The following is a 23863-nucleotide window of genomic DNA, read 5'->3' as shown; positions in this document are numbered from 1 at the left end:
TACAGGGCGTCCCACGGCTATGCCACATGGAGGGAAAGTACCCTGAATATTGTAGATGAAACATTTTACTGAAAGAAGACATTATTTTAATTTAAACTGCATTCATAGATTTTTAAATAATTACAAGTTTATGGTTTATAAATGTTTCTTCGATGTCGAATAGCTAATGGCATGTTTTTTTAAACGATTTCAGCGCCATCTGCGTTAACTTTTGAGTGATTATCCTCATTGTAGCAATGTTTTTTTCGTTTGAAAATGTACTTTAGACAGCAGCACCATATATTTTAAATATTATTCACATGTTCTAGCTAATAGTCATAAATTATTTCTGCGAAAGTCAGGATGTGTACATAGATAAGATGATAACGTTATCGTTAAGGCTGCTACCTAATAGTAAATCAAAATTAAACATTGTTTACTTAGTTTCATTTAAACATTCCAAGAAAGCGGGCTTAAAATAGGTATAGCCGGTCAAACAAGTTTATCAGTAGCAAAAGGGGCGAAATTCAAATTTTATATGGGACGATTACCGTTCGCGCCTTAATTTTTAAATTTGCAACTTTTTTTCTACTCACGAAAAAGACTCGACAGACTTTAGATAGAAAAATTAAAAGGCATACAATTTTGTCGAAATGTCTATTTTCATTTCGGGCAGAACTCTTGCACTTCCTATCAGTTACAGAGCAAACCAAACCAAATCCAATGCCACGTCAAAAAATGTGTGCCCGAATGTTCTCAGTAGTTCTCACAAAAAACGCTCCAATAATAATTTAAAGATCTGTAAGTATAAATTATTGTGTTTTAATATCAAAGTATCAAACATCATTACATTTCCCATATTTGGTGGCATTGGCGCCTAATCAGAGGGGCTACCGCGAAAACCGAAATTCGCCAATTGCAGTGATTTTCTTTTTTACTCCAATGAAGGCGTAATATGAGTGATAGAGAAAGATGCCCGCAATTTCTGAACTTTGATTTTCCCGGTAACAGCTGAGATGGATTGTTTTCGACTATGGCAACATTAAGCGCAGCTAGGTTTGTGAAAAAAAAATACGCCAGCAAGGATGCCCTCGCTAAAAGCACTTGTAGGTGTTTTGGTGTCCGATTCATAAGGAGTGTTTTTTTTTCAACCTTAGTCCAAATTTTGCGTAGAGTCCGTACAAACTAACTCTGCACCAACTTACTAAGAACAATGTGAGGAAGTGTCATTAAAAACTTCATGTTTTCATAGTAATTTGTCACTTAACGGACTCACATCCAGGCCATTATTGTTTAAAAAACATAGTACCTAATTTAACATTAACGATGACTTTACCACATTTGTTTTCTTTGCACATGCCATGTAGATTGCAGAGTTAGCTTAGTCCGAGTATATAGATGATACTTAGAAATTTTACTATAGGACCAACTTCGAAATCGCGTAAAATTATTTGCCCCCCATACAAAACATGGACATCTGATTAGCCAAAATCTATGAAACAGTGAATTAAGTTCTCGCGATTATTGAGTTATTTCCATAATAAAAATTGCTAAGCGTGTCATATATATATGTATAGGACAAAATAAGGAATTAAGGGTTAAAAACCACCCTGTATATAGTATATATCCCATGCCTAATTTACATCCCAGTCATTCCTTTATATTCTTGGAATAGTTTTATGTATTAACGTTTGTATCTATGGATTAATTATACGACAATTTCAACATACATGATATCTGTGTTAACACAAATTTGAGAAAGAATTTAGTCTTAAAAGAAAAACATAGTTTTTTACAAGTTAATCTATAGGTACTTTATCGTAGCATGCCAAATTAATGGTTGAAAATGTGTTTTTTTTTATTTCTGAAAAATAAAAATGTAAGTAATATCCGAAAAACCCGAACTTGTAAAAACTATGTATTCCCAGAGACTTAGCGGAATTATGTACATCAGCTATATACAAAATTCCTGACTAGCAAACATCACATAAATTAAACATAATTATATATATGTACTGGTGAACATTTATTTCAACTACATATAAATTTAGCGCCAAAATATACAAACAAGTTTAAATACAGGTTAAGTATAACTAAAATAATGGTGATCAGTTTAAGGGCATAATAGTAATGAAAAAGTAGAAGAAAAAAATATTTCACGTGAAAAACGGTTTGCCTTAGTATGGAGGGATAGCCGACTTGGACGACTTGCCCCATAGATAAAAGAACATATTTTCGCGCCAAATAAATTTTTTTGCCTTATCTATACACGTGAAACGTGAAAATCTTTGACCCGTTCTCTGAGTCGACGGAGCCCCGCGACGGGGCTCCTATTTCTGGGCAGTTTGCCCTTCCGGCATATGAAGCAACCTAACGAACCTATCCTGCCTATATATTGGTTTAATGTAACTATCGTCAAAACATTACACAGGAACATTACGATCTCTATGATCTTACGATCAGCTGCCGACATATATACCGATTATGCCCTTAAAAGGATCACCATTATTTTTATTACATCCTGTATATGTTTGGGACTGACGAAACTGGTCATAGGCACTATTAGACCGTATGTACTGGTGATATATTTTTATACGTATTTACATAAACTACACTATATCTGTTATATGTGACTTAGTATTATCTAGTCTATATATTGTAAGTACGAGGCTTAGAAAAAGAGGAATTTCGATAGGTATATTATGTACCTATTACTCCTTATTAGAAAGCAGATTATTTATAACATTTAAATTGGTAATAATATTTCTAAAAGTCACATAAAACACACATAATGCAACAAGTCTACTTTGTTATGTATAAAACTTGCTACTCAAAGTATTAAATTATAAAAAATCACAAGTCACTTCGACCTAGATATTACTAACACGACTAGATACAATATTCTCTCATCAAATGGAAACACTTACAAAAAGCCTAAAAAAAAACACAAAAAGAATAACATAAAAAAATATCTGAAGCATTTTTTATAATACAGTCCTCCAAAAGCTCAATTACTTGGACTTGACTTATTTCTACCTTTTAAAGCGTAAACTAAACTGTCATTTGTGTCACCTATTTCGAAGATATATAAAAAAAAAAACTACTAAAAACTACCAAACGAACCTTACGAATACTTTCACGGATAATATCACATAAATATTACGATTTCCTTAAGGATAGTCAGCCACAAACAGCTTACAAATAAAATAAAGCTTTAACATCGCTCACCATCGCTCTTAGACTAATATTTTATCCATATTTTAACACCAACCGATTTAAACAACTGGCAACACTAATTTAGAATAAACAAATTGTATTCAATCTAAATTTTGGATCATTTCCAAAAAGTAGCAAATAAAAAAAATGAGCAGCATGTTGCGCTTTTTTTTTATTTGACGCTTGTTCAGTGAAAGAAATTTGGCCAGACTATAAAAACTAGTATTGGTCTAAGGTCTCATTACAGGATCTACATGTAATATAACGGGATCACTGGGATTCCTACTATAATAATTATTTAAACCTCCTTTGTATATTTTCCGCCGTTGTATGATATAAGCTGGACTTTTTTTACTAACAGATTGCATCTTTTAAATTGATATAATTTTCATTCAATGTGCGATTCGTCGCTGATGCCTAATTCTATTTATGAAAATAGAAAATCTCGGCTAAAGATTAACGGATTGAAGTTTAAACGTGCGTATTTGATACACTCGTAAAGAAAGGACTTTCCCTCTTTGGCCTTGCCAGGTAACAAAACGTTTTGTCATTTTAAAACAATGTCCGCAAACAAAACTACGTAGCTATGTCATTCAACAAATGATACAAAACTAGACTTAAATAAAATCGTATTTCATTCGTTGAATGACCGATAAACTTTATTTGTTTATCTACGTATTCAAAAAAAGTATTTTGCCTGGTTGCAAAACCTGTAAGCTAACCTTAAAGAGACTTTATGTCAGTATTGCCAGCTGCATAACTAGCCCTAATCCGCCTTTTGGTCTGAATCTCAAGTGTTGCCAGCCGCGTTTCGGAATAACAAGCCCTAATCCGTCTCTTAGTCTGAATCTCAGTGTTGCCAGCCGCGTTTCGGAATAACTTCTAGCTTAATCCGCCTTTTGGTCTGAGTCTCGGTCGTGGCTCTCCGACTGAGCAAACTTGAGGAACACCTGCTCGAGTGTAGTTTGACTGAAGCTGTACTCTACAATGTTCAGTTTTTCTTTCGCTGAAAAAATAAACCGTGGTTAGTATAATATTATCACACACAATTATCATTAAAAATGATTTTAAATATTTATACTAAATTTGTGAAGACTACAATGGCGCCCAACGTGGTGTTCACAAATAATACGGTCTGTACTCAAGCTCCAAACATTTTCGGAGTTTAGGGAGGCAGGAGAATGTGCAATGTGTATGCGAATGTGTGTTACGCGAGAGGGCGTTAGGAGTAATCGGAGCTCGCCTGAAATTCATTAAAGTTAGAATAAGAAACCATTTATTGCCGCACAAAAAATAGGCAGGTTACAAAATATAACACAATTCAAAAATATTGTCATGTGCGGCACAAGGAACGGGCTCAGCATAGGCTGCGTCAGCCATTTCATTACCAATTGCCTGTATAGCGTTGATTTTCAGTCTGTCTTCTTCATTGAACCACATTGATGTATGCGGGTTAAATGAAATTTTCCAGAGATAGCTTGTATGTACAACCAAAGCATAAAACAAAATACAACTACAAAGATAAACATCTCTAGTTAAGTTCACACACTAGTTAAGAAAGACCCACGTTGGGCGCCATTATTAAATTTACGAAATTACATGTTGGGTGCCAATATTCATTTTATAAGAAATCGTCACTACCACTATCCATCACAATCTTGTGGTCACCAAGAACCGTATTCGAGCGATAAAGAGGCAGATAACTAAATTTCGATTTTCGCGTTTACCGGTAGGCCCTTGTTAACAAACCGCCTTGATGCATCAATGTCATATTTTATTGTTCGTGAAAACTTGTCAACAAACAGTTTAAGGCGCAGTATGTATAATTTACTCTATGGTTTACTAGAGGAGCTAGTGCTGCATTTTGGCAGCAGAACATTGCAGTAATACTCCCTATTCATTAAAGTTAGTTCACACACTAGTTAAGAAAGGCCCACGTTGGGCGCCATTATTAAATCTACGTAATTACACGTTGGGCGCCAATATTCATTTTATTAAGTAAATATCCAATCGGAATTATCAAATTTTCCCATTGTGAACTTGCATATCTGTACCTGGAAGTACAAGGTTATTTGGTTACCTTCTTCAATTTGCTGAAAGCATCGAGCTAAGCTTGAGACTGAAGACTGAGGTACGGAGAACACGAGACGGTCCGCGAAGTTTTCTTCCAGAACTGCTGCGGGGAACAGCTGGTTCACGAGAGACACGCAGGCTTCTGCGCTCACTCCACCTGAGGATTCCATCCTGAGAAACAAAAGATCTTGTCAAATCGTAGGACTCGTACTTTTAACTACGACTACTTTTAGCCACTAAGTGCTACGGGTTACACTCGTAGCGCGTAGCGACGTCTTTGCCGTATGTAGCGCATAGTCGCTACGAACAGTGTACCCGATAGTCTGGTTGTTGGCCCTGAATGTGTTAAAGTTGACTAAATGTAAAGTGAGCCGATCTTATTCAAACTTGTTCAAGAGATCGGCCCACTTTATATTTCGTCAACCTTACTCATACTTATGGTTGTGTAATAAGGATAAGGGAGTGTAAAATGGAATAGAAAGGGTAGTCTGATAAATCGGCCCCGTAGAACGCGTAATCACGCGAACGCGTTCATGAATGTATTTTGCGCCAACGAGTTTTTTTTACAATTAGATCATATACATATTTTCTGAGAATAACATAAGCTAAATTCACAATAATCTAAACAATGCGTACATAGAACATAGATAAACAAAGTAGTAAAATTTACTATTTTTGCTTTAAAACGTCACAAACACTCTATATGACTTTACTGACTTCGTCGATAATATGACGCATTACCTTTGGTGTGTCTGGTGTCGCATTGGCGTGCCAGCCACCAATGGCGTGTGTATGCTGACGTCCACGGTTTCCGCTTCCGCCTCCGCTTCCGCTCCCTCCGGGCACATCGACCCCGTGCGCGAGTTACCTGCAAATACACCAAATTATAATTTTACTACTACATCAAATCGTTCATAGTAACCCCCATCCCCTCTCTAATCCCCCCTCCGAATTAACTTTCAACATAACCAATATTTCACCCCCTTCATAAAAAGTATCCTTTAAGTTATGCCAGGTTATATCCGTTATAATCCGGTGAACCTAATTTATTTGTTATTCAACAAACATCCAAGCATACCAGCTTTAGAATTTATATTTATAATATTAATGGAATCATATATATTAAACTGTCCCACAATAACATAAGAGTTCAAGTCAGCCATTCTACAGCCCGCTTTGGTGCCCAAAAGTAAACTTACACGAAACATACTACCATACTTACTTTATACTCAGGCTTAGTGACCCATAATGAGACTTGGCCTCCGACACAAGACAGCGCCACTTTTCTCGGTCCTGTGCGACCTCTCGCCAATTGTTGACTCGAAGTTCGCGCAGATCCGCCTCCACCATGTCGCACCAGCGGTACCAAAAGGGATACCGAAATATATCTGATTGACGATGAATAGATTGAAGATTAATTACCTTCATCGGCTTCTCCTAATGATGGAGAATTTTCTGTCGACCTCAGCGGGGAAGGCGACAACGACTCTGACTCTAGCACCTGGAACAAAATGTTCGTATTAACACGGATTATACTTGACTAGCATATATTGATATTATACTTATTCTCCTGAGTAGCACCTTTGAAAGTAGGGAGAAGATGAGGAATAGGTCAGCGTGGTATGGGCATATAAATAATGAGGAGGGATGAATGTTGCGATGGTCGGAGATTGGATGGTAGACCCAAAAAACGATGGATGGATTGTGTGAAAGAAGATATGAGAAATAAAGGAGTGAGTGAAGTGAGTGAGGAGAGAGTGCTGAGGTGACGAAATATAGAGGAGAATGGCAGAGACAAAACATGTGCCGACGCCACATAACGTGAGATAAGGGCAGGAAGAAGAAGACTTTTCTCCTGAGTCTGTTCCTCAAAGTTTTTGAAATCAGTGTTGCCACTTTTTAATTTCTACTCTTTTTTGCCAGGCTGTATGAATATGTACCGATTTCTGATACGGCTGTCCAATCTTCATTTCTAACGTATAACCAGCCCCATACAAATTCTTCAGATGTTGCGTTGAACCAATACACCTAAAAAAGAAAAAAGGTACATGAAATCGATCAAGATAAGATTGAAATAAAAACCATTATATTTACATACTAGTTTAGTTTAGTATTTATATACAATACAAATACTAAACTAAACTAATAACTAGCTTAAATCTAAAATAGGCCTTTGAGACATTGTACCAAGGATGCTGGCGGCATTTCCTCGTTGTATCGCAATGTTGGTACGTTGTGCGAGGAAGTCGCCAGCTTTTCGGTCACCAGACGCTTCGCGATTTCTGCAATTTCTTACCTAAGGCCACCTTTAACCATTATCCCGACTCTAGAACATAAAGCATCAGCCTCTTCCATGGAATGTGTTGTGAGAATAGCACCTTTTTTACCCTGTGAAAAAAAACAGAGGATTAGAAACGGGTCAGGTCCCAGTGAGTGAATTATAAGGGGTAGCACAGGAATCTCCTGTTCGTGCTAAGTGTCTGTAGCCGTCGTGCAGGTCAGGATCACGATAACTCAAATAAAAAGCTTAATTTTTTAGTGAATTGATATAGGTATTCTTCCAAAAAGGTATTGGTTACAAGGGTTCTTTGACAAAGCGGTTAAATGCACACCATTTCGTTTGTCAATGTCAAATAGCTAGTTTATATAACAATGTCCCCAAGACCAAGGGACAACTCCATCTTATTTGTGTGATCGCAGATCGGCAGACCATGAAACGCGTTCGGTGTTTAGAAAAAAAAAACACCCGAAAAGTCTGAATCGTAATTTACAGCGCACATACAAAATATAACAGGATTTATTGTAATATAAAGTGCGTTACAATCAACCAGTGTATGGTGTACAATATGTTGTTTCTAATGCATGCACAAACTTAAAAATCAAGGCTGAAGTCGGCGGTCGCTCCCGAATGAATGATCCTCACCAACAAATTTTATACTGTTTTTGTGTTTCTTACCCGGGTACCATTGTTTAGAATGCATGCAATTGAAACTAAAACTACTTTTTCTCACCTGGAAGCTGGCCAGGATGGTGTTCCAGAGGAACCGCTTGGACCTAGGGTCCATGCCCGTGCTAGGTTCGTCCAGCAGGACCACTCTCGGCCCCCCGACCATGGCCAACGCGAACGAGAGCTTCCGCCGCGTGCCGCCCGAGCATTCTTCCGCGTTCTTGTTTGCGTGCTCCATTATTTGCAGACCGTTCAGGTATGCGTCTACTATCCTGGAAGAAAATGTCTTGAATAGATTACGATGGATGTGGCAAGTGCTAAAAGAAAATTTTATTTGAACTCATGAAACCACAGTATTTCAAAATGAACTTCGAACAAACGTCATACGCGTGCCTAAAGGGGCCCACTGATTAACAGTTCGCCGGACGGAATCGGTCTGTCAAAAAGTTGACAGTTCCGAACAACTGACAGGCAGATACCATCCGGCGGACTGTTAATCAGTGAGCCCCTTAAAGAATCGTATTTCGACCCTTTTGCCTTAACCTTTCGAATGTGCTAAAAATAGTGAGTTCAAACCTTGGTCGTGCCATAGGTACAGCAAAAAAAGTCGTTCTCGACCGCAACGAGTTCATTAATCATTTGTTTAGGATCCTTATCATACAAGAGAGGCCTTTATGTACAAATAAAACGAAATTCGTTCGTGGCAGTAGCTACATCACTTAAACTACTAAGGCCCACTTGCACCATTCCACTAATCCGGGGTTAACCGGTTAGACCAGGAGTTGCCATGGTTAGCCATACAATTTGACACTAGGTTAATAGTTTAACCGCTTAAACCCCGGGTTATTGGAATGGTGCAAGTGGGCCTTAAGAGGTTTTTCTGATCGTTCGGCATTCGCTGGATTCTTTAAGTATACTTACTTTGGTGTGTCAGACTTGCTGACACCTCTAATGGCCGCATAGCACTCGATATGCTCGCGTATGGTGACGTTCTTCCACAGGGCGTCATGCTGTGGGCAGTAGCCGAGCACCTGGAAGGCTGACGCTGCATTGTCGCAGACGTTCTGGCCACCCAGCATCACCTGCAATCAGACCAGAAGATTTGTTTTTAATGAGTATATAAAAGTAGCCGACGTAGCCCTGACAGCCACCAAGCTTATAGGACTGGGCCGGACACATCTGCCGTATGCCAAACGACTTGTGTGGCAAGAAAACAACCGAGTGGACACCAAACATAGTGCGGCGTCACAGCAGACCTCGAAGGACATGGCGGCACGATCTTGAAGTCTTTCGGAAAGATTGGCCTAATATTGCCATAGAACGAGACGCGTGGAAGGAAGAGAGGGATGCTATTTGCCCAGCAGTGGGACACAACAGGCTAACAAATAAGAATAATAAATTGAAGAGCATCCGTTTTGGAGCGGTACGTCATCGGGATTAGAGAGGGTTGACCTGTATACAGGCTTTATCGGGACTGGACTAGAATTGGAGGTTCGAAATCCTCATGTTTCTCCTTCCTCCTCCTCCTCATGTTCCTCAAGCATACTCATCATGTTTTTTCTAAAAACCGGCCAAGTGCGAGTAGGACTCGCGTTTCTAGGGTTCCGTACATAAGTCCGACTCACGCTTGACTGCACATTTCTAATAGGTTTTCCTGTCATCTATAGGTAAAGAACTATTTTGAGTATTGTTTTCAAAATTTTAGACCCAGTAGTTTCGGAGATAAAGAGGGGGGGGGGTTGGAATGATCATTTTTTGGCTAATTTTTTAAATAACTTCGAACCTATGTATTTTAAAATTATAAAACAAATTTCAACTTAATTGGTCCAGTAGTTTCCAAGAAAATAGGCTGTGACAGACGCACAGACAGACAGACGCACGAGTGAACCTATAAGGGTTCCGTTTTTTCCTTTTGAGGTACGGAACCCTAAAAAGGAGGTACCTAGTTGTCACTTACTGAGCCGCATGTGGGTCTCGTCTCAGCGGTGATAATCTTCATAGTGGTGGTCTTCCCGGCGCCGTTATGGCCCAGCAGACCGAACACCTCCCCGCCCTCCACGGCGAGGCTGAGGCGCGCGACGCCGGCCTTGCGCGCCGGCACGTCGCTGGGGCCGCAGCAGGACGCTTCGCCCGTGCCGCGAACTTTGAACTCTTTGCGGAGATTCTGGAAAAAAGATCATAAGTAATTTTGATTTCGGTGCTAGTAATTTTTTTCCCTACTCGTAGGTTAGATTTAGATAGTTATATTATGTTAGGTTAGGTCCTTTCTTTCTCTGAGATAATTACGATTATTTGCGGATGAAACACTTAACGTTACTTAACATCAAAAACTATAACAGCGGCACACGAAGTTTACCTTTTCCTCCCGTGTGTTCTAGAAACAATAATCAGAAAAATGTGGGTATGCTCGTCAAAGTCTGATGAGATGGATCTGTGGAGATGGTGTCTATCTATTAGATGTGTAAAAATATTGGTGATTCTTACATGCACGACCAGCGCAGGCGCAGCCTTGCCCTTGTTTTGCAAGATGGCGGCGACCCGCCGCCGCTCCCGCCTCACGTCTTCATCTTCCCCCGCCTCGCCCCCTGCTTCTATTTCAGGGTCGGGGGGCTCTTGAGGCTCACTGGCTCGTTTCTGTAATAAAAATAGTTTTTTAAGCGGTTCAAGAGATTAATGTGGTTCTTTGGGTCCATGCAAAAGAGCGAAAGTAACTCTGAATACCTCTTCACGCTTAAATTACTGAACCGATTTAGATAACATTTGGCATGGAGATAGTTGAGTCCTTTTTATCCCTGAAATTATGTCTTAAGGGGATGACAATTAATGAGAACTAGATTTTAACTGAGGGATGTCGATGTAGGTACTTATTTTACGCAAACAAGAAATATGTACAAGAAATTGTAGAAAATTATTGAGGGCGCCACTTTCTACGTAATTGTCACATTTTTGACGTAAAATGCTTAAATATGGCAACACTTTAGTATATGGACATTTTATAGTTACATTTTATTTTATTTCTACTATAGTTTTTTTAGCATTAGAAATAAGGTAAACAATCTTGATGTGTCTTTTAATTGAAGAACACATTTTAAAAATAAGTTACGGCAAATATGTAACAAATATGAATCTAATACGATCATTCATATTCTTCTGCTTTCATAAGTAATAGTTTTTGATTTTTAAAAAGCGTTTTTTAATTAAGACATGTCAAGATCGCTTACCTTCTTGCAAGTTCTTTCTAATGCTAAAAAAACGAACTATAGTTATGTCTTATGTCGCACTATAGTCGCGTTCAGTAGCTAGTACCTTAAAGTATAATATTTTGTCATATTTTTATTTATTAAAAAACTAATCAATTGGATTCAACGGACTATGCTACGGTTTCTTTTTACTTCTCCTTACTTTACAGAGCCGTCCGCCAGATTTAAGTCGGTCAGCCGCCAGTAGTGCAGCCCCGCAGACGGGCACATGGAACACCATGGCTACTATCAGCACCCATATCTCCGCTGTGAAGTAGCTCCATAGTGCTGGCGTCGTGCAGAGCCCGCGTAAGTTGCATGTCACGTACACCCTGGAATATGGACAGTCTGAAGCCCCCGCTAAACTCGTGCGCGAATCGCGGCGCGAAGCCGCTAACGCGAGTGTGGAGTCGATCTCGCTGATCTGAGAAATCGACTCCACGCTCGCATTCGCGGCTTCGCGCCTCGATTCGCGCACGAGTGTAGATGAGGCTTTACACAAATCGGCCTGCAGTAAACTCAATGACGCTTGTAAGTACTTATACTTTATCAACCAAGATGTTTTTGGAACGATGTGGCGAAGAAAGCACGCCGCTTCTGCAGAGGGTTGTAAAGAAGTGGAAATGAGGATCTGGGTTATCTTACTTAACACCTAAAAATCACGTGTATTCAGCAGAAAGTGGATATAGGCTGAATAGATAGATAGAAACAGTTAATGAAATAGATTGTTTACAAGAACATTATCATTAAAGTAGTTCTAAAACTGAGTTGTCTTACCTATCGACGTAGTAGATGATGGCGTACGGTATGTACAAGACGTTCAAGAAGCTAAATATTAAGTGCAGCCAGAATGCCACATCGTTGCCTGAAACAATATATAAAATATGTATTACACAATGAAAACAATTTAATTATAAAGGTGACATTCGGTTCTCAATAACGGTTTTATAAACGCTTATTTTTAGGCTTAACGACTCGAGTCCTCAAGACTCGTAAGTTTTGAAGACTCGACTATATTTGAGAATTGTATTTATTTATTTTACGCGTTTGGATGTAAGAAATGGTCTTTGCCGCCTTTGAGGCGTTAAGTTAAGGCTCGAGAGTCTTAAGTGTCCGAGTCTTTAAGCCTCGAAATGAGCATTTTTCACAACACTAGTCCATAAAAACTTGTAGAAAATTATTGAGGCCGCCACTTCCTACGTAACTGTCACATTTTTTCTTCTTTTTAAACATGGCAACAATTGAGTATGGACATTTTTATTTCCATTTTATTTAATTTATACTATTTTATGTCGCACCATAACTTATTACGGTTTAGATCTCATTTTGATGACACTCAAAATCATCAGGGTCGTATCAAAACCAGTTTAAATACGAATCGGCCTTCTGGCTTATGCTACGCAACGCAACTTATGCTAGACCTAGCATAAGTTGCGTTTTCGCGCGCGAGTCCACTTGAAGTCGCGCTTGATGTGTGGAGTCGCTCGCGAGAACGCAACTCATGCTAGACCGTCTGGTGTGGTAATAAAGTAAAATACCAATACATATCAATAATTTTGACCGTCTGTTGTTACCTAGTCTTAAGCTTGTATTTTTTTTTTACTTTATGGCGCAATATAGGATATTTACTTACTTAATACTTGCATTTACTCACACTTGGCCACAATTTTTAACAGCGACGCTGAATACCAGCGCTTGCTGTTTTCAAAAATTATTTCCAGAAATGTTTCCGTCTTCTAAAGATCAAATTAATATTCTACACTTCCCTACTTTCAGTGGAAGCACATAGTCGTCTAGTATGCACTCAGTACAGTGCCATCTATCAAACGTTTCACACAACAATGTAACACTGAATACAATATATTTGGTTCCAAAATAAAAAAATATGTACGCCAAATAGGACGACGCTGAGCAAGTAATTTTATACGAGTTTTATCTACGGGGCTGTCCATAAATTACGTCATCGATTTTTGACGATTTTGACCCCCCCACCCCCTACAATCATCCAAAAATCATGCTTCAAATGACCCCATGTCCTCCTACTTCATACTACCGTCATCCGATGTCCAGACCCCCCCCCCTAATTTGAAATGACGTAATTTATGAATAGCCCCTACGAATAAGTCACGACACTCACGACACAGGTTTTAAGCAATGGTTCTCCGCGTCAATTTTGACAAAGTCAACCGGGGAAGCATTTTGCCCAAACGGAAACAGGAGACGCTTCTATGACAAAGTACTTTATAAATTGTAGTCTCAAGTTTTTTTTCTAAGCTTTGTGATATTATTTGCTTACATTTCTGTTATTTATTATGTTTTAATGATTATATATATGTTTTAATGACTCAACCCACATGGGACCAGCGTGTTGAAATTATTTTGTACTGACCTCTAGTGAACTTTTCAACAACAGCAACAAGCACGAAAGGCACGACGCCGACCCACGTAGTGATGTTCGGCATGATGCTCTGCGCGGAATCCATCTTGTCGAACACGTACGAGAGGCACGTGTTGAACAAAATGGCCGACGGCGCGTACAGAGCGAGCAGGAATGACAGCATCGTGATGGCCGAGCCGTTGGTTAGGCTTGGGATGTCGTTGAGGATCACCTGGAATATCATGGAGTTAATGACACACACAAATCTATTGTTTTAAATGTCAAGGTCTGTTTTCAATGATCATATTTGACAGGCAGCATACGAGGAGTTAAGGCATCTTGACTGTTAGAAGTTGTCAGGTCACGCGAAGAAGAAAAAAACCGGCCAAGTGCGAGTCGAACTCGCGTTCCAAGGGTTCCGTACATTACACAATTTTTAACAATGTATTTTTTTATGTGAAACGTGAGTGAAATCTCTTTAAAAAATCCGTAGGGGTCGGATCAAAACTAAGTAATTAAGTCCGACTCACGCTGACTGTACATTTCTAATAGGTTTTTTCTGTCATCTATAGGTATAGACCTATTTGATGTATTTTTTTTCAAAATATTAGACCCAGTATTTTCAGAGATAAAGGGGGGGGGGGGGAAATGGTAATTTTTTGCCTATTCTCTTGAATAACTTCTAAACTGTTTATTCGAAAATTATAAAAAAAATATATATATTTGAGATCCTTACAATAAGCTATTTCATTTGATATGTAACATAATATAGTTTGAAAAACTTTATTTCATTTACCCCCCAAAAGTGGCCCCCATGTTTAAAATTCATTTGTTTACGTTACATGTCCGTATTTGCGTCACAAACTTACATATGTGTACCAAATTTCAACTTAATTGGTCCAGTAGTTCCGGAGTATCGGCTGTGACAGACGGACAGACAGACAGACGCACGAGTGATCCTATAAGGGTTCCGTTTTTTCCTTTTGAGGTACGAAACCTTAAAAAGGTCACGCGAAGCTCTTTGAGTGCCTAATACATTGTAGTTAATATCTGTACACTCTGACATGGTCTGACTCTAACTAAACAAACAATAAAAAATCAGGTTTGCAATTATGAACTTACCAGGAGCAGGACGCCAATGCTCGTAACGATCATAATGAAAATCAGGATAGTAAAATATGTCAGAAAGTACATGCTCATCGACAGCCCGTTCACGCGTAGTTGATTTTTTGCTTTTATCTGAAATTGTAAAAAAGGTAGACAGTAAGTTTCCTCATTTAAGTCTTTTTTTGCGTCTAAAATGAAAAAATACTGTGAGATTGATTTAAAAATTATAGTATGACAATTTAATTTATATTATACAGTAAAAACAGCAATATTCTTGATATTTCATTAATATTAAACAATGTCATACATCGCACATCACGGCTTCATTAAGTAAGAAGCATTTTGAGGGTGGTATTTGACGCCCATATCTGACTTTGCATTGCATAATTGCTATCTGTCCCACATATACATTGAATTCTCACAAAAACCGGCCCTTTAACAGGAAATGGCTTCTAGCCTATTTAACCCACCTCTCTGTCATACACGATGTCCACCGCGAGCGTGACAGGAACCAACGCGAAGATCATGCCCATGAAGATGGCGCAGACCAGATTGCCCAGATTGAATTCCTCTGGCTGCTCTGTCTGTTGGAACGGATGAGCGAACACTTCGATAGGCCTGAAGTTCTCTGGCTGGCCCGATGTGTGCATTAGGATTCTGAAAGGAACAAGCTTGTTTCTTGACCACATCAGGAATACTGCTCTCGAAAAACCACATAGCTCAGGCGAAAAAACTACTGCGCTGAAGTAGGACTGAGGTGGTGGCGTTTGCCGCATTTATTGTAATTAGCGGGCTTGTTCTAGTTAAAAGGTGGACAAGGCAGGTAAAGGAAATAGAGGATCGATTTAGTCACCTTCCCGGAGTCCAGGGATAGGGCTTTGACTAGTAGGACTTAGTGATGCTTTCTAAGAGTCCGTCTGAACCAAATCTGCACCAAATTTGAACTGACAAAGACATACACTTGAAAAGTAGGGGCCATTTTTGGTTTTGTTAAATATTAACTCACCTAAATATACTATTATCGAGCAGATTAATAATGATTGGCAGGCCGTGTGTCAGGGTGGTATTGTAGTAGGCCATAATTTTCCCATACGGAATCACGCTGTCTCTCACGCTGAATGCTCCGATGTTCTCCATTTTAAGAAGGCTTGAGAAGTTACCATCGTAGCCTGGAAATAGTTTGTAAAATTGAAACAATGTATTTCTACTATTTCTAGCAGTTAGATGATATGGGTTAAATATGAGCTATGCATTTAAAAGTTACACCTTATACGGGGTTTTCAGTTTTCGACACCACCTTGTCTTATGAGCTTATGGCGTCACATACTATGGCAGACTACTCACAGACGCTGTTTGGCTGCTGCCAGATGTCTCCAAACTTACAAATCAACAAGATCATAACATTCAATCAGCATTATATGAATCAAAGTGTTATTTACCTCCAATCGGCGTAGCTCCTAAAACTTCTAATGAACTCCTCAAATCAAGGAGGTCTCTGGTATTGTTTTGCTCACTGAACAACGCAATAGGAGTCTTATTTTGGTACGCATAAGGATCCAATTTCAGCGGCTGCATCCTGAAGAATACTATCTGTTTCGATTTGATGTAAAGACCGAGAGCGCATGATACTGAAAAAAGAAACGAAAGTCTTTTAAAGTTACCACAGCAAGTACTTAAGAAAACTTTTAATTACTTTTATTTTATAAACACGCAATTTTGTCAAAGGACTCTCCCTCTACTGACTCTCTAAAGACATACTAATCCTAAAGATTCTAGAAGTCTGGGTGGTCTATATGGGATGGGATATGACATCAGCCGTTGAAACCGAAGCGGCTGTTTCAAGGCCAGCTTCAGCCATCTTCAAGACCCTTGTAATTTTTCTTAGTATATGACATAAATATTATATTATCCTTTAATTAATAAGAAGCACTTACTAATAGGCATGAAGATCATGACATAAAGCTTGTACGGATCACGGATCATCCGTACGGTTCGGATGTACACTAACGCGCAGAAAGTCCGCCAGCAGGACGGGTTGGTCTTCACCACGTCGCCGAGGGTGTCCACTGAGATTGGGGCTTCGGGAGTCACCTGATGAAAAATATAATGATTAATCACACAATTTTTTTATGTTTAACAAATAAAGATTCAACTCCACAAAACAGTCTAAAATTCACTAAGTGCCTAGTTATAGTGCGACATAAAACAGTAGACATTAAGTAAATAAATTGGAACTAAAAAAATCCATACTAAATTGTTGCCATGTTTAAGCATGTTACGTCAAAAATGTGACAGTTACGTAAAAAATGGCGCCTTCATTAATTTTCTACACTATACGTGGACCGGAACCGAAACTTTTCGAGAGCAAATCTTCAAGGGCATGTTATAAAATATACCCCAACAATCATCTAAAATTCTAGACTATAAATCCCATAATAAGTATTCCGAGAGTTCCCTCGATTTCTCCAGGATCCCATAATAAGTTTCTAATGTGATGACGACAGTGAAACCACAAGGTTCTTTAAAACAGGAAAGAATCTTCCAAATTATTCAGCCATCTTTGAAAAATTGAGAACTTCAATCTCTATCTTCTTCAAGCTATCTTCAAACGTTAGATTTTTTGAAGAAAAAATTATATGATGTAGATTACCTTGACATGTTCCACACCATGCGTGGTTGAGTGCAAGGCATGCGACGCAGGTGTCGGTAGTGATGTGGCCTTCTGGTTATCCTTGTCGTTCAGCTCCTGAAACATACGTTTCTGTCAATTTATATATTTGTAATTCGACGTGATCGCCATGAAGATGATATTGATATGTATTGGCTCTGGGTTCTGGCTGGTTTTCATTGCCATAAGCCAGTACTACCAACCAACATAAAGGCAGATTTGAAGTAAAATTTCCAAAACCTGAGAAATTCGGACAAGGGTCCCGGGGCTGGGATGGGTGATGAATAGTGATGATAGGAGTTATAGCTTAATTGTGATGCCTCATGGCATTAAGTTCGCCTTTTGTTCTTACATTAAGTTTTTCTTTTATGCAATAAAGTTTAAATATAAATAAATTAATAAAGCTAAAGATGCTTACAGTTCAAATGTAACCTTTATCACCAAATGCTTTGGTTATTTCTTCTTTAGTAGAGTCTGTGCGGAAAGAGAAGAGTCGTGGCAGAAACGGGAACTAACATTTTAAATTTTATATGGCAATCAAACCTTTGACACCTTGTCATGTAAAAAGTAAACAAACTTCTGTCATTGTATATTTATTAACAAAAACCGCAAGTTTTATGTATAAAATATTTTCAAAACACGATAAAACCGTACATAAAACCACAAGGAAAATTACATTTAACATTGTTCGGTTTTGTCAGCGGGAAGAAAACGGCTAAAAGTCGACGGAACGTGTTTCCGCTATTCGCGGGTATTGATGTTGTATTTAATATTAAATAATTACCTATTTAATAAGCCCCCTAAGTAACTTGTCTCCGGTACATAATCGGTAAGTATATTCATTCAAAATATATAAATTTTCATAAATATGCAGGTCATTCATGGTCTTTAAAATAACTGACAAATAGTCTTGATACTTGCCATTTTATGCATATTTATATGTAAAAATTTTTTTCAGGATTGTGTAAAAGTACCTACGGTATCTCGAATAAAAGCCCGCTAAGTAGGTGATATGCAAGAATTCGTAATCTACGTGCCGGATTCAAGCACATCCAGTTCAGATGAAGATAGTTCTATGAGTGTCCCTGGTTGTTCTGAAGCTAGCTCAAACATAAGTGACATTGAATATTTTAATTCAGACTTCGATTACAAAGAAAAAATTGCCTAAATGTGACGTCACACGAGGTGGGGAGGGATTTGTAAAATGTGACCAAGTGTGACAAGGAGGGGGGGAGGGGTCAAAAAACCTAGAAATTCGTGTGACGTAATTAATGGATGATCCTTTATGCACTATTTTTATTCATATCCATATTTATTATTAATAATGTACACATACATTACAAGTCAAGTTTACAATGGGTGAAATATATCCCTGATAAAATTACAGTTCTATTGCCCAATTTCTACCCGATCTACCCGGTTTTAATAACTGTTGGACTGCACAGATTAGGCAGTACATAAATGAGACTCTATCTTGTTTGGTACTAAAATTACAGTTGTATTGGGCAGATTCTTAACTAGTTTTAGCACTTTTAGCAGTTTTGTCAATCGCACTGTCACTTTTTAGTATCTGAGACATAAAAACAAGTGTGTTTTAAAAAGAAAACTAGTGCCTGCGCTAAATCAGGGGATTGAGTTGACGAGCCGACACCACCACCAGGCTCCGTTTAGTAAGCCGTGGTAATAAACCGGAACAAAAGGGATTCAAGTATCAAGACCTTTAGTGTCGTGTTATAATCACGTGACCAGTGTTGTCAGCATAGCAAAAACCATAAAATAGCACTGGCGCGCCCTCAAATCCCACGACTCTTCTCTTTCCGCACAGACTCTACCTAAGTTATGACAGTTTCATACCTGATAGCTCAAAGTCTTGCTCTGCAACGACAGGCTCCTGGACAGCGCGTGAGCTCTGACCAGCTTCACTGACGACACTCCTTCGACCGCCTCAATCTCTTCGGCGTTCTCTCCTTCCACAGCCTCAGGAACACCTCTTGGTGTCGTTATATCGACCAATAGGGCTATGTTATATCTTTAGTACCTAAGTCGTGGCAGTATCATACCTGATAGCTCAAAGTCTTGCTCTGCAAAGATAAGCTCCTGGACAGCGCGCGAGCTCTGACCAGCTTCACTGACGACACTCCTTCCACCGCCTCAATCTCTTCGGCGTTCTCTCCTTCTAGGCTCAGGAACACCTCTTCTAGAGTTGTCATGGATACGCCATAACTTGTTACTCCTGGAATAGTTGAAGAGGGATTTAACGTATGGAACAAATTAAAGTTAGACCAAGACAACATTGCAATGACTTTGATAGCACACGCAGTGCAAGTGTTAGTGGCAAATATATTACTTGGCAAATCCGTTACTTACTGTTACTACGAAGGTCAAGCCTTACTGGTCAATATTCAAAGTAGTACCTAGTTTCAGCAGCGTTATTTAATACCCACAACTTGTAGACTATACTCCACATTTATTTTATCAAACGTGCCCCGAACAGAAAAGGCTCCGTATCTACGAGCCTTCTCTGCTCGGGGCACGTGTCCACGGACCAATCACATTACGCCACTAGCTGACGTATAGTATAGTTCCATAATGCGCCACTAGATGGCACTACATAAACTTACCCAATCGATTAGTCTTCTCCCGTATCTCCTGCTCGATAGCGAGGAATAGTGGTGGAAACAGATGAACAGCGTAATGGGGAAGGATGTAGGACAACTCCCGTCCATGTCTGCGCGCTTTCTCAGCTCGTGGCACGTGTCCGCGGACCAGCCGCGTTATTTGGTGCTCACGGCACGCTCCTAGACAAAGAGTTTTATTTTTGAACCATGGTATAATAATATACTCCGCCTGGTACTCTCTTCCAGTCTTTTCTAGGTCACCTGACTGACACAAGCCTACTTCATCATGCGACAGCGCTATATATGTTATTGTGACGTAGGCTTGTGTCACTCAGGGAAGAGAAGACCATGTTTCATAAAGAAATAATGTTTTTGTTCCTTTCCTATGGCCACTTTCGGTTTCCAAGATCACATTGGTTTGATGATATGATTAAAGTACGTTAGAGTTTGTGCGGAAACAGAAGAGTCGTGGAATGTATATATACATTCTACGACTCTTGTCTTTCCGTTCAGACTCTACAAGCTACATTCAAACATTTCAAGTTAAAAGCTACAATAGATGGCGCAACGACATCTACCTGTGGTACTATAGAACTAAATTAGTATATACGGCTTTAATATTCCTACATAAGATGTATTAACTATGTGATTTATGAGTATTTAAACTTCTACCGGCAGGTAGAATGGAACGAAATATATCTTTAAGTAAATATACTTACCATCTAATACTAAAGTGAGGTGGTATCCAATACCGAATTTATTCTTCAGGAATAATGATGTGCCAGCACATCTCACCTGTAATCAAATTGAGTATTAAAAATTCTCATTGTCACAATTAGTGCTAGACATAGACTAGGAAGCCTCTAGACCGGGGTTAGACGAAACAGGAGCTGAGTTTTAAATATTTTAGGTAAATATACCCGTCTCGCCAACGGAAGCGGCACCTAAAAGTAGTGCGATAAGGACAAGGCGAAAAATCCTGCGTAAAAATCTCAAAAATCGAGGTTTCGTACTCCTCTGTTTCCTCCTCCAAAACTTAACCAATCGTAACCAAATTTGGAAATCTAAATGATTATAAAATTATCTGTGTCGAACCGTTTTGCTTTTTTGGCTAATTGATATCAGTTTTGAATGCCACGCCTCTCATTGCGGCATAGTCAATTAGGCCATTTTGGCCATTTTTGAAGGGCTCTAGCGCCTTAAAAAACAAAAATATCAAAAAAAGCAAAACGGTCCGACACAGATATTGACAATATTAATCTGTGTTGAAAAAATCATTGCTCTAACTTCAAAAACCACGGAGGAAAACAAGGAGTGCGTTTGTAAGGAGAAATGACCACTCCTGTTGGCTCTTTAGAGCAATTATTTCATGCAACCGATGATGCCAAAAATGCGGGGGTGCGCGGAACGAGGTGAGCGAAGTCCCGTGCCGTGATTGGTCCCTTCAAAGACACGGACGTCACACAAAGACGCTTTCGACTCGAACATAGAGTAAAACTACCGTATGCGTGGCAGAGGGGGTAGCGCGACTATACTCAGTCTGGAGGATGTTTTGTCTGTGGTCTAGCACCCCTGGGTGCGAAATCTGACAGTTCTACATGTCGAATCTGGCCCCAGAAATAATGGTCCTTCAATTCCTGCCTTTCTAAACTTCGGAGAATACAAGAAAACCAACTTAGCGCATTTCTTGCGAGAGTTACGAGTGTACATTTACGGTCAACACTTTGCTTTTTATTTTATTGGTTACGCAGTTTGGTCGACACAGTGACCAGCGACTGCTTTTGGTGTGAAGAGATTGGTGTCGTGGCCGAAAGGGCCGCGGCACCATCAAGGACGAAAAGGAAAGGAAATTTACAGAGTAAGGATAGCAAGGAATACAGAAGAGAAATAGGATAGAGAAAGGCAAAGAATAGAGAAGTTAACTCATAGCAACAATAACGCTATTTCAGAATGTTATGACTAATAATAGTATTTAACTCCTGCACGGTCTATTATTTTCCCAATGGGGGCGGCGTGGGTAGAACCCCACAGGTCTGCGCAGATTAGGTGTGTAGTGAATAGTAGGGGCATTCCCATTAAACACTGCTACTCACCCTGCCTTTACTAATGACCGCCTTCCGATCCCCCAAAATGTCCGCCTCGTCCATAAAGTGTGTAGTCAGGAGCAGAACCTTCCCCTTTTTCGCCCGCTGCAGGATCCGCCATGTTTGTCGGCGGGACACTGGATCCACGCCTGCCGTTGGTTCGTCCAGGATTATTATCTGAGAATCATAAAATATAGTATTATCCTCAAGCAACAAGGTTGTATTCTTAATGAAGTGTGTAGGAAAAATGTTGATAGTCGATTTTATGGCATTAAAAGATTCATTGTTTTATTAAAACTTTGTATGTACGAGTATGTATAAACTCTTTATTGTACAAAACACAAAACACAAATTTATGGCACAGGATAGGCAGTACAAAGGCGAACTTACACGATTCACGAAGGAAAACTTTCACGATTTTCACACGTTATTATTTACTGGACTGGATACGGATAAATATTTTTGCTGTGATAACGGGGACAAAGCCACCATCGAAACATTGGAGGTAATTTTAAAGCTTAATTATAAGTCCCGTTTAAGTAAATAATAATTAAGAAATACAAAGCTCAAATCTCTAAAAACCAAGATATAATTATTCAGATTTTGAAATAGTTGTCTTTGTCAAGATCGACGAAAACCCTTGGTTCAGGGCATTGAACGATCGTTTTGCGTATTGGGAGAGGGTTATCTAGCAAATCGAATTATTTAAGTACCTTGGGATCTCCTATACAAGCTATAGCGATGCTAAGCTTCCTCTTCTGCCCCCCAGAGAGATGTTTGGAGAACACGTTGGCCTGGTCTGAGAGACCAACGTCGCTCATCGCTTTACTGATCTCCTCGTTGTGACGCTTGCGCGGTATACCCTGGAAGAATAAATTATTTCTAGTGCTTCAAATGTAAGACTAGGGTCAACTTAGGGTAGACCGTTCACTAATCGGGGATCTCTTCCTCGGGGAAGGGACTTCAACTCATGGTATTTTTGTTTTGGTATCATGGTATTTTTGGTGGTACCTTAACGGCAGCGAAGAATTGAAGATGTTCCCGTACAGTCAGCAGATCAAACAGGACGTCTTGCTGAGGACACACGCCTATCATCTGCCGGATCTCGTGCATGTCGTTGGGGTCCCTGAAACCGTCAGCAACATTTTCAAAACTGCTATAATCAGAAACTTTACAAGTGCTCGAAAATTCTCTAAATTTCTTTTGGGTTAGGAGAACATTCCGAAATGAAAATCTCTCTTGATTCTTTTGTAGTTATTTTGCTAAAAAATAAGCAAACTTTAAACGGGTTTGCTATGGCATCATGTATAAATACCACGTGATGCTTTGCCGATGCTACATTAGAAAACCCAAGTTAATACAGTCATTTTATGCGGGGAATTGAGAATCTTTACTAAAAATCATGTTCTTTCTGTAATTTCACTGAAGTTAACTATTAGGTATATACAACATGCAGGCCAATCCAAAAAATTAGGCCGGCCAAGGTCAGGTAAATAGGGTAGCTTTCTTAGCCCCATTGTCTTCCAAAAGTTCTGATCATTTGCTGTACATTCTT

General features: G+C 39.2%; 1 protein-coding gene across 1 annotated transcript in view; it reads right to left on the bottom strand.

The window, feature by feature from the left end:
* Positions 1-3983: 3983 nt before the first annotated feature.
* LOC134674459 (cholesterol transporter ABCA5-like) overlaps positions 3984-23863 on the bottom strand; it is a 76405-nt gene continuing 56525 nt past the window's right edge. Inside the window, exons 13-37 of the mRNA XM_063532537.1 lie at positions 23320-23434; positions 23022-23171; positions 22318-22485; positions 20944-21019; positions 20228-20404; positions 19667-19839; positions 17589-17684; positions 16873-17029; positions 16378-16566; positions 15945-16107; positions 15409-15595; positions 14954-15070; positions 13844-14063; positions 12232-12319; positions 11618-11786; positions 10700-10849; positions 10173-10379; positions 9137-9297; positions 8280-8487; positions 7565-7656; positions 7209-7296; positions 6691-6769; positions 6010-6136; positions 5276-5439; positions 3984-4201 (exon numbers count right to left, since the gene is read on the bottom strand). Of these exons, the coding sequence (XP_063388607.1) occupies positions 4083-4201; positions 5276-5439; positions 6010-6136; positions 6691-6769; positions 7209-7296; positions 7565-7656; positions 8280-8487; positions 9137-9297; positions 10173-10379; positions 10700-10849; positions 11618-11786; positions 12232-12319; positions 13844-14063; positions 14954-15070; positions 15409-15595; positions 15945-16107; positions 16378-16566; positions 16873-17029; positions 17589-17684; positions 19667-19839; positions 20228-20404; positions 20944-21019; positions 22318-22485; positions 23022-23171; positions 23320-23434 (3640 nt within the window). The 3' untranslated portion in view covers positions 3984-4082. The remainder of the gene's footprint in view (positions 4202-5275; positions 5440-6009; positions 6137-6690; positions 6770-7208; positions 7297-7564; positions 7657-8279; positions 8488-9136; positions 9298-10172; positions 10380-10699; positions 10850-11617; positions 11787-12231; positions 12320-13843; positions 14064-14953; positions 15071-15408; positions 15596-15944; positions 16108-16377; positions 16567-16872; positions 17030-17588; positions 17685-19666; positions 19840-20227; positions 20405-20943; positions 21020-22317; positions 22486-23021; positions 23172-23319; positions 23435-23863) is intronic.

Source organism: Cydia fagiglandana, chromosome 20 (assembly GCF_963556715.1).
Source record: "Cydia fagiglandana chromosome 20, ilCydFagi1.1, whole genome shotgun sequence".
Classification (NCBI taxonomy): Eukaryota; Metazoa; Arthropoda; class Insecta; order Lepidoptera; family Tortricidae; genus Cydia; species Cydia fagiglandana.
Note: the sequence above shows the minus strand (reverse complement) of the source record. Positions and strands in the feature narration are given on the sequence as shown.